The sequence below is a fragment of the Meriones unguiculatus genome, chromosome 11, assembly GCF_030254825.1.
Source record: "Meriones unguiculatus strain TT.TT164.6M chromosome 11, Bangor_MerUng_6.1, whole genome shotgun sequence".
Taxonomy (NCBI): domain Eukaryota; kingdom Metazoa; phylum Chordata; class Mammalia; order Rodentia; family Muridae; genus Meriones; species Meriones unguiculatus.
Genome location: NC_083359.1, coordinates 56,297,829 through 56,309,367, shown reverse-complemented (window position 1 = coordinate 56,309,367; position 11,539 = coordinate 56,297,829). Strand labels below are relative to the sequence as shown.

At 45.5% G+C, this 11,539-nt stretch overlaps 1 protein-coding gene across 6 annotated transcripts in view; it reads left to right on the top strand.

The window, feature by feature from the left end:
* The window catches only part of Ppp1r12b (protein phosphatase 1 regulatory subunit 12B), a 216,560-nt gene extending 205,321 nt beyond the window's left edge, over nt 1–11,239 (top strand). For all 6 annotated transcript variants that reach the window (XM_060364341.1, XM_060364340.1, XM_060364339.1 and 3 more), the window contains one exon: nt 4,676–11,239. In XM_060364341.1, the coding sequence (XP_060220324.1) occupies nt 4,676–4,762 (87 nt within the window). In that variant the 3' untranslated portion in view covers nt 4,763–11,239. The remainder of the gene's footprint in view (nt 1–4,675) is intronic.
* The last annotated feature ends 300 nt before the right edge of the window (nt 11,240–11,539 follow it).

Below are 11,539 nucleotides of genomic sequence, written 5' to 3'. Positions count from 1 at the left end.
GGGCAAGGCTCTCTACTGGTGAGTGTGTGACCATGGTTGAGGATCACGGTCCTTTGAATACCAGATGGAACTTAATCCCAAGTGACAGCACTGCTGGATGGAAATTCCTAGGCCTACAGACCAGGCCTCCCTGACCCCACTTCTGCTACCAGCAAATACACCCTCAGTCCCACCACTGGGGAAGACTCACATAAGCATTCTTTACCTCCTTCTGTAAGTCTTTGCTTTCATCTTCCTCTTTTAGAAACATTTGTCTCATTCTTCTCACAAGTCTCCTACCTGGAGTGTTGGGGCCTTGAGGCAGAACCCAGGCAATATAAATGAGCCCTTCCTAATGGATCTGCCTTACAAAGGTGATGGCAAGCAGTGGAGCAGGATTTACTTTCAACTGAAAACCACCCCGTAGAAAAAGTGTTTGCAAACTAGAACCTTCCTCTAGCTGTGGATCTGAAAGACATGCTCACACACAGGTTATTTTCCCATCCCAAGATAGTATGACAGGGTCACCACTGCCCTAAATGAGTTTTTGATTTTCAGCAGCAATCTAATTAGTCTTGACTGGGGCCTGTCCTTTTTCTTCTGCCTATTTGTGTTTGCTTTTAGGGTCAGGAGCTGGTAACTAATTCCCACTAGTACTGAAGCACCCAGACTACCATAAGGGCTAAGCTAATATCCTGTTACAGATGCTATCATAGGCAAAAAGAAAATGGAAAGGGATGTGCTGCCATGGCCAGACATTGAGCAGCATTTTGATGTAAGGCAAAGTAGAGACCCCAAAGATGTCCCAGTTATTTTTGGTCTTCCTGTTTAAAGACAGTGTAGAATGTTTGGCAAAATTAGATCTTAGGATCTTGGCATTTATTAAAGCCTATCCTTGAGTACTTTATCTTTTTTTCATTTAAAAAAAAAAAAAAAAACAAGCCCAAGGTCCCTTGGAGAATAAATGGTTGAACAAAACTTCAAACACTGTGTTCCAGAGTCTGCACTCTGCACCATTGTGCTATAAACCATCTGCATATTTTGTGCAGTCTTAACCACTGTTAAGCACACAGTCTAAACAATGTGGGAGCAATCTGTTCAGCAGCTACAGCACAGGACAGCATGGCAGCAGAGGAATGACAGACAAAATTCTACTCTTTCACTCTTCTGACTTAAAAAGGCCAGTGGTGGCTCATGCCTTTAATTCCAGTGCGTGGTAAGTAGGCGGGCAGATCTCTATGAGTTTGAAGCCAGAATGGTCTACAAAAAAAAAAAAAAGTTTCCAAAAAGCATTTCCCTACTAAAAGATTGTGTCACTGTAATGTCATTGCCTGGCACATGACCTATAGTAAGGGAAACTAACTATGGCCCATGGGCCATGCCAATAGTAAAAAAAAAGAAAAAAGAAAAGAAAGAGAGAGAGAGAGAGAGAGAGAGAGAGAGAGAGAGAGAGAAAGAGAGAAAGAAAGAAAGAAAGAAAGAAAGAAAGAAAGAAAGAAAGAAAGAAAAGAAAAGAAATCAAAAAAATTGTATTTGACAAATAAAATTTCTATGGAATCAGACTTCAGTGTCCAGAAATTAAGATTTATTGAAGCACATCAAAACTTGGGGTTCTGCATTATCAGTATGTGTCACCAGCTGGGCCACACTCATGGAATGAAGCGGTCACAGCAAACACTGTGTGGGTTGACTGATTCCTACAGTAGGAAAGATCGGATAACTAAGCCAAATCAAAAGGTTGTGCCCAGCTCTCATCCCTTTTGAATCATTCCTGCAAGCCTTATCCCAGCGCTTAGCACCAGCCAGCTCTACCTTTGGAGAAAGGGAAGACTTCCAGGCAGTTCAGGTAAGGCTTAGTATGAGACCCCCCCACACCCATAGCTTGCCTTGCCCTGCCACACCCTGAAGCTTCAGGACCCCTGTCGCTTACTTTAACACAGTATCATCATAGGCCATAAGAAGTAGTATGTAAGAAAACATGTACTTGATTTTGTCTGAAGCGTCTGAACATCAAACTGGTAGGCTAGAAATTTAGAAATGGAGAAACTGAAGTCTAGAGTTAAGGTGTGCTCTATAAAACCTCGTTCTTAGTTCTTCTACACATATTCTTTTAACCTAACCAGCCTAATATCAGACAATACTGCTCACTTCCCTCTCTTTGAGCATGGAGTCTATGTGCCCCTTTCTTGGTCTCTACACGACACTGGTACCTTTTTACATTCTGTTAAGATGTTAGATGTTGCAGCTGTGAAATTGTCTTCTTTCTCTTCCCCTGTCCCACCCCCAAAAAGTTGAATTCTTAATGTGGAAAAGAAAATCACCAACACTCAACAAATTGTACATCCATTTTAAAGCAGCTTATTTCTAACGTGATGAGCAGGGAGCACAATCCACTGCCATAGATACGGTCTCTTCATGTCCCTGGAATCCTGCTAAGAAATAGGGTTTTCAAGGGCTAGAGAGGTGCCTTCATGGTTAAAAGCACTGGCTTTTCTTCCAGAGGATCCAAGTTCAATTCTCGGCACCCACACAGTCTTAAAAGCAACCATATGTAACTCCTATGAAAGAGGATCTAATGCCCTCTTCTGGCCTCCACAGATACCAGGCAAAACACCCATACATATAAAAGAAACTTTTTTTTTTTTTTTTTTAGTTAAAAAGTCCCAGCCAGGGAAGCAAGCCCCCAGATAGAACATTTTAGAAGAGATGGAAGATGCCTGGCCTAGGCAGAACTTACTGAGTTTCTGAGCACTCCATTTGGATAGCATGAAAGAAGCTGGCCAGAGCTATTGGAGGAAGGACAAGGTCAAAGACAAACTTTGCTCTAGATTACAGTCTTATTGGTAAAGTGTATTTGCCTGCTCGCCCAGATTCATGGGGAAACTGAGTGGTGGCAGGAATTCCCAGTATTGCAAACCCCGACACAGACACTAGCATTTCTATTTCTATTATTCCTATCAGCCTCTGAGGCCCATCTGAGGGAGCCGGGCAGTTACTATTCTTTTATAGCTACAAACAAAAATACAGAGAAATGGTTTGTCTAAAGCAGTGGTTCTCACCCTTCCTAATGTTGTGACCCTTTAATTCAGTTCCTCATGTCATAGTGACCCCAACCTGTAAAATTATTTTCATTGCTATTTTGTAATTGTAATCTTGCTACTATTATTAATCATAGTGTAAATATCTGTGTTTTCCAATGGTCTTAGACAACCCCTGTAAAATGGTTCTTTGATCCCCAAATGGGTCTCAACCCACAGGTTGATAGCTGCTAGTCTAAAACACTGTGGATCACTCGTAGTGACCACTCCTGAATTTGTTTCTGGAATACAACTACTTTGGTGTTTGTTTTCTGTTCCCACCTATAATGAAGAGATGGTCTTTTGCCTTGAGCATATATGGGAATAAGTTCATCACTGGTACTTAACTAGCTAGCATCCATAGACTAGTGACTGGGCTCTGGTCCCTCATTTGTAGAGATAAGAGTATCTGCAGCACATGTTCCTGAGGTGACAGTGAGACTTTTCAACCTCCCCACATCATAGATGTTTTCTATTTGTTCCCTGATGTGGGGTGTGGGGATATGTACACACATACACACATGATTAATGTAACCTGCATCTTCCATACAAGGTTGGGGAGACAAAGATTATATTCCTTCAGGTATATTATAGATTCCCTAGTTTAATAGCAGTGCCAAGAGCTACATGGGCCTTGTGATTCCTGAGCACAAGCCACCATTTCCTGGAGGCCTTGTTACCTGTATGGGTCCTGAAGGTTGAAATGACTGATCAGTCAAAGAAAGCATGTCTGAATGACAATGAGGATACAGATTTCTGGAGCCTTTGTTGTGAAAATGTACTTACCTTCTAACCCCAATCTGCTGCCAGGAAAGCCTACACATGAACTGTAGCTCATTAAGATTTTTCAGATATACAAAATATCTGTCAAAGTGCCTGATCATATAATAAAAACTTGGGTGTCCAAGCTGGAACTTGCTTTTCCTGTGTTCCTTAAGTTGAGCAACAATGTGTGTCATGTTCCAAGATGGAAGAACTGACAGTTGGAGTCTCCAATCCATCCCTTCTTCCATAAACCTTGGCTTGCCAGAATTATAACACCATCCACTGAAGTGGTGGCTAAAAGCTCTGGGTCTTGACCCTATCTGTAAATTCTCTGGGTGTTAGTGTTTAGAATACATGTGTGTAGCGTGACCAGTGAGGATTTGCATGGCATCAGGATGACCTTGGTCATCTCGGCATGTGGCAGAAAGGCCAAGTTCTATTCCTCAGCTCTCATTTTGTTCTCTATGGGGTATGAAGAGTGCCATTTAACTCCTAAAGGTCTCTGACTCTTTGCTGAACTTCTTCCCTATGTCCTTTGGCAGTCTCCCCAGTTTCCCTAGGCTTCAGGTGAGTTCAAGGGCAGGAACAACTGCAAATGTCTACTGGCTCAACAGAACAGGACTAAAAGCTATGTGGAATTCAAAGCAGGCTCAAATGATGAGGAGGTGTTTTCCCTAAATATTTCCACTTCCGACCCAGTAAATAAGAAGATTGGAGGGGTTTTTATCCCTGAGCAAAAGGGTAGTGAGAACACACAGCTGTGAGGAGGCCCTGCTCACCTGCTGGCTCAGCTTGGGAGGGTAGAGGCGACCACTATGCCAGGCTCTAACACACCTTTCCCTCTGTCACTGCAGGTGTTAACAGAACTGAAATCTGACAATCAGAGGCTGAAAGATGAAAATGGTGCCCTCATCAGAGTCATCAGCAAACTGTCCAAATAGATGAGGTCAGATGTGGGAGGAGGGGCGAGCATTTGCTGCCCACCCTTCGTTTCCAGCTATGGTCTTCCTGCCAAAAGAAGCAAGTGTCTTGGAAGAAGGGCATCTCCCCCTGAACCTCATCAGTCACCTCCTCTGCACTGTACATTTTCTCTGCACTCTCAATGCCCAGTTTCCCCTGCACCTCTATCCCAAGTTTTACAACAGTTTTTCCTGAAGCATGATTGTGACCATTTCAAGCAATCTGGAGAAAGCCTTGTGGGGTACACCAAGCTCAGCTGTGGACCCCCAACTTTTGCTGCTTTGTCCACATTGGTTTCGGTCCAGATATGTAAGGCTTTGATTCATAGCCTTTACACTGACCCACTGTCCTTTAATATAGGAGAGTCTTGTGGTGGCCACTCCAGGATCCCATCTGGGGTGCCAAGAGAAAGGGCAGAATGTAGAGTTGCTCTTTGGACCTGCCTCTGGAGCAGACTGGTTTGTGTTATGCACCTCTCAGGAACTGACTTGTTTTTACTTTTCTATCAATAACCTAGGAACATCCCTGACTAGTCTTAACCTTATTTCTCCCCTTCTATAAGATTTAGATTGCCCTGGACTCTCTTGCTCCTTTTCTTTCTGTCCTTTTATGATTTCTCCTCCAGGCCTGATGGCATAAAAGCTGAAACAGAGCTCCTGACCTCAGTTGGGGTGTTTTGAAAAATCATCGCTCTGTTGCCTTGGTGCCATGACCTCTCTCCCTGCAAAGCAAGACGATGGCTTAAGGGTCAGCCTATTGTTCACATCTCCAACTTGTCTGCTTACAAAGTGGTTTTTCTGGATTCTTCAAGTAGTATATAGTAGTACACACCTATAATCCCAGCACTTGAGTTGAGGCAGGAGGATCAGGAGTTTGAGGCCAGCTACATAGCAAGAAAAAGGGAAGTCTGGGTATTGAATATTCCAGTTGTCCTTGCTTTATTTTCTTTTCCACACAGGCACCTGCTCCTAATGAGCAAGAAGGCCTGAGGGAGAGTGGGTGGAAGCTAGACTAGAGAATGGAAGCAGGCTAGAGAGACATGAGGAGAACAACTGAGGGCAATTGGAACACTGTGTTTATACTGTGAGGATGGTAGTAACTTGCTTCCTAGTAGTCACATTCAGGGTCTGAGAGACATTCCCCTTTTTGGAAGCCAACAAGAGAAATGACTGCTAGGTAGAGATTGAGGAAGGTGACTCTTTAAGAGTGGCAAGGCCCACAGATCATGTGACCCAGCCCCCTTGTGTTGCAGGGGTCCTTCCCTGTTGCCACAGCTCTGACCTATGGTCAGCTTCTGATAGCTATGCATTATTACTTGAGGCTTGGGCCCCTCTGATAAGCAGTTTTTACTAAGAGAAGCTGGGATCTGCTGCTTCCTGCCAAGACGGCATGTTAGATACAGGTGGATGGTGGTCTCTCATTCCCTCATCCTTTCATCCCTCCTCAGATGTCATGATTTTGATGCCTCTCACACCTTGACTACCATCCTCTAGAGTCTAGACGAAACATCCCTTTAGATTATCATGCCTCGGCCTATACAGAGTACTCACTAATTTCAGCTCTTTAGTTCCTATCTGATCCAGTGCTGCTGGGTATAATGCGGTTTGGGGGGCATTTTGTCCTTTGGTTCACATTAAAGGACAGGTCCTTTAATGCCTCATTATTTGGGGATTGCCATTGATGTGGACCATTCTAACACTACCTCTGTTAGTTTCTTTCATAAGGACACCACTGTCCTTTTTGGTGGCCCTTGCAGACTTTGTGTGCTCTTAAACAGAAATTATAATTCAGGGTCCCAGTTACAGAATGGAAACCATGTCCATTCTGACACACTTTCAGCACATACAATATTCTCTTTTCCATTTCAACCCACTCTTCCAAGGAGTCTGGGTTGGGCTGCTCTATTATCGTGAAGCACTGAGCCCAGGTCTTAGGAAGTCTGAACCACAGTAAGAAGGGCCTGTTTTCTGCTATAGGAAGTGTTCCCTTCTTGCTGGGAGACATCAATAGGGTGTCAGCCAACTGATTCTTCTAGCTTGGCTTGGATATTGGGAAAGAGGAGATTACTGCCTCATTCTTAGAAAAAGCAAATGGGATTTTAGGAAGACAGTTTGAGGCTCCTCCATTCATAGTCTAGGTAAAGGTGTTGCCGAATGCTATGCCTTTGGGGCAAGTTCTCAAAACTCACAAACTGGCATTACACCAGCTGCTGTATGTGGCCTTCCATGTTAAAATGCCATCTCTTGTTGGGAAGGTTACCTTGTGACAAGTTATTTACAAGCTTCTCAGTCTCTGTAGTACTGGAACTTGTGGCTGAGAACCCATCAGAGTACAAAGGACCCCGGGTCATTCCAAGCACTTCCTTGTGGGCCACTAATTTTATTAGACAGAAACACTGAATTTGGTCTCTTCCAGAATTCTTCAAAATCACATCTACTGAAAGCCCCCATGAAAGACATAAGCCTTCTGATAGCCAGCTGTCTGGGTGCTGTCTCCTTTTCCTGCATTGCCTGGTTAATTATATACCGTGGGTCTCTCCAGTGGCCACCAGCCTCACCTGCTAGCTTCCTTGTGAGTGATCTTGCAGCCCCACTGCAGGCAGATAGCCATGCAAGACCCACACCAGTCTTCATGGGAAACTAAGATGGGAATGAGAGTGTTCTCATTCAATTGACAGCTTTCAATAGGCAAGCTACCTTTGGGAGTAATGACTGGCCATTCCAGAGCGTCTCTGGCTGGAGTTTGCCTGTTTGCTTCTCAGGGTCTTCTGAGCCTTTCCAGACAGTTCCTGGAGGTGCTGACTTCCAGCTCTATCCCAGTCTCTAAGGGAAAGATTGTGTACACTTAAGGGTGTTGCCTCAAAAGAAGCTGAAAAACAGATCTGTCTTGGGTCCACTCAGTACACTGAATTCTTAACTAACCTGTTCTCATTTCCTAGAACCTCCTTGTGTCTACCCAACACTGGGACATGTTCTCACCCTCACTCCCCCAACCCCTCACTTCTGCCCCAGGCCTCAGACCCCTAGATGCAGGTATGGTTCTATGGGATTTCTGGTGGCTTCCACTCAGGCAGTACAGGAACAGAGTCTGTATACAGGTTCATATACAAAAGAGTATATGAACCAGAGATGAAGGAACTCTCCAAGCCATGCCCTTAGCTGGGACTCTGGTTTCTGACCCCCTTGCAGCCTTTCCTAGCAGAGACAGCTGTTTCCTCCCAGTGTCAACATAACGTTAGGAGTATGTTGTTAGGAGGTGGGCCACCATGCCACCACCTGTTAGGGGGTGGGTCTTGGGGAGAGTTTTCAGCCTTTTGTGCACCTTGAAAGAGAAGCCTCATTGGGCATATAGGCCAGCAGGGCAGTTAGTGACTGCCTTCACCCAGCAGGTGAGCCACAGCTTCCATTGCAGCCTCACACTGACACTGTGCTGCAGGAGCCAAGCTGTCTTCCCTCAGGACCACTAGGCTCTAGTCCATTGCTTACAAGCCTTTTCCGAGGTCGGCCCTGTCCAGATCCATGTCCAGTTATAGCTACATCTCAATCTCCATTCTCTTCTGAAGGTAGGTTCAAACTCTCAAACAACACAGGTTCCCTTGACCCAGGAAGTGAGGCAGCTATGAGGGTGCACACAGTTAAGCCACAGGGAGTCAGGGCCAAATTACTTAACCTTGGGCAAGATGATCTTTAAAATCCCCTTGGCTTAACATTCTGTGATTTACTTATTTTCAGAAAGATGAGGACATTTTTGACGCTTAGACTTCTGCTTCAAAAGTTGCTTAACTTCAAATTATCAAGATCAGTCTTGCTTTCTTCCCAAATTCAAGCTGTTTAAGATCAGCATCTCAAGGCTGATCTCTCCCCCATGTTAGAAAGTGAGTTTGACATTGAGAGCTGTTGAATATTGTTGTGATTGCTTTCCCTCCCGGTGGCTAGGTAAAAATATTACCAACCTGGAGAGGTGGATATTGGAGCTGGTAGGGCATGGATAGAGCAGGGTGTTGCAGGCAGCCATTAGACACAGTGTGTCACTAGGAAAGCAACTGCTGCATGTAGGTTTGCTCAGCCATCTCACCCACATGTGGCCAGTGCTGCTTCTCAGCACCCAAGCAGCAGGCTTACTACCCGTCTGCTGGCACCAGCTGGTTCCCAGTCTTGAACTCTGCCTTGAACAGCAAGAGAGTACTCTGCAGCGAAGCTCATAGTTCAGTGGTTACTGCGGCTGAGCTCGGCCTCTGACACTGCTGCTGTTCAATGTGCTCTTTCACAGCAGAAGCCATGAAAGCAGGAGGTGTTTCAGACCCCATGACCACATAGACCACAGAGCATAGAATGGTGCCCAGCTCTGGCTGGACTCCTACAGTCAGGGCTTGGATGTGAGGAAAGGGCCAAACCCTGGAAGTGGGTACCTGCATGCTGTAGTGAGTGAAAGATAGGAGTTCTGTGAATGTGGAGCAGGATGGAGATCGCAAGCACTGGGAGGAAGGAAGCCAGGCTTCTGCACCTGGAAATGTGTTTTTTCATTAAGTTCATCCCTTGGCTCCAGCTGAGCTAGATTTTAATCAGCTTCCCTAATGGGTATTGACACTGCTCGGAGCAGTCAACTCTGTCGGGGACAACTATTGATTGCTTGTGTTCTGATTAGATTGGAAAAATAGATCAACTTCATTATAGCCCAGGAACTGTCATTGTCACAGCTACAGAGAAATGAAGTGGTCTCTGAGGGCTGAGGAAAAACAGTTGGGCTCCCGAACCAGAAGTAGCTGAAACTTGTACCCATGTCTCCTTGAGAGCTGTGGTTAAGTGTCACAGTTGCCCTGGAGTATGCCTTGCAACCCAGAGCCTGGATGGCCACTGTGGTGAGATGGTAGAGGAGCCCATGGCACTGATGCATGTTCTGACCTTACCTCAGCAGACATGACAGTGTGAGAGTCTCTTCAAGCCTGGGAACACACATACACACACCAGGCTGGAGCTTTCAAAAAGAGTCTGGCATTTTGATTAGAAATGAGAACGCAGAAACCAGTTTTATCCAAGTGGAGCTCTGTCTTTTTTGCTCTTCCTACACCCTTCCAGTTTCCCAAAGGACTTCTCACTCCCACTCATTTGCTTATCTTCCAGATTGGGAATCTGCCAGAACGACATTTTGTTATTTCACCTCTAAATTTTCCCCTAATGCTTCCAATAAAATTTTACTTGGGTGGCCCCTTAAGGTGTCATCAAGATGCTAGCTTGGGCCCTTCCAAAATAAGCACACCCTCCCCCTTCCTTCCCTCTCATCTCCCTCCATACTCCTTAGGTGCCTGAGGGAAGAAGTTTTCCATTAATCAGCCAAGAGTCCTGTAGGATTTTCAAACCCAACAGCAACTCATCCCTCCCAACCTGCCCACCACCCATAGCCAGTCCCTACCCACTTTTAAAGCTCCCTGGCTGTGCTATCGGCCCTCAGAGAGCAGGTCTGGCTTATAGGTCTAGATGCTTCCTCTGTTGCAGGGCCCTGTCTGGCTCATTCCATCTTTTCTGAGGGCTGTGACTGAGGCCTAAGGCAGAAGTGTTTCCTCAGCACTGGCTGAACTAGTTTGTTTAGCTAGGGTCAGCCAAGCAGGAGAGAAGATCCAGGAAAAGCTTGACTGTGAAGATCATAAGGGCCACTGAGGTACTCTTGAGCCCAGAACTGGGGATCCTAATATGGATCCTAAACAAGGGACACTCAGGCAGGAGCAGCTTGATTGTCTCCAGAGCACAAGTGTCTGCTGTTCTCGGCCCTGCTCTCCTGAAACCTCAAGCAGATCTCAGCTTATCCTTGGCTGGGGAGACTAGGTGGAAGTGATTGTAGGCACCAGAAGGCAGGCACAGGAAAAAGGATTCTGAGAGGATGCACCTCCAACGTGCGCTCCTTTTTAGTCAGCATCCCTTGAGCCCTTGGCAGCTCGGGCCTCCTCCCAGCTGGTACCTTAAGGCAGAGCCATGATTTCCCTGAAGAGGGGAGTGAACTTTTTCCCTCCTTCGCTGGGGGATGTGGCCAACTCCCAGTCAGTGGTTAAGAGCCCGGCTTTGGCTTCATGGCTTTCTTCTAGTCATGTGTCCTCTGCTCCAGTCTTGATCACTACTTCAGTGCTAGCATTTTATATTTCCTCTCTCCACCCTTCACCCACACTTAATGCACCGAATGGAACTGTTTTCCAGCTGAGTTGTGTGGATTCACTTCAGTCAACTGTAAGTACACCTGGAGGAGGCTCCTGACGGAGGGGAAGCCAGCCTGGCTTTGTGAACTGAATGTATTTTTATGCAATTTTGAGTGGCCTTTCAACCCTGAGATGGATTTGTTTTACTGGTTGTTGTTATAGAATATTAAGTATTCTGTGTTTTGAAAGTTTGGGAATAATATTCACATCTATATGATGCCTGTAAACACAACAGTATTTATAAACGAGGAAATAAAATTGTGTTTTAACTTTGTGCCATGGATTGATAGAACCTCCCACTCACCAGGTAGCCCCCAAACAGTTCCCACTGACTTAGAAGTCTATTTGCCATAAGTACCATAAGACTTCAGTCACCACCTGCCCCACCCCAGGGAAGGTCTCATGGAGCACCAATAGATTTCCTAGGTTGATTGGCCAACAAAAAGCCTAGAATGAAGGTTTGGAACAACCCTGAGAAGAAAAAAGGGTGCCCAGTGCCTAAGAAGGTGGCTGTTTCTTTGAAGGTAAAAAGCAGTGGTGTATGACCCACCTAAATACACCCCAACACCCATCC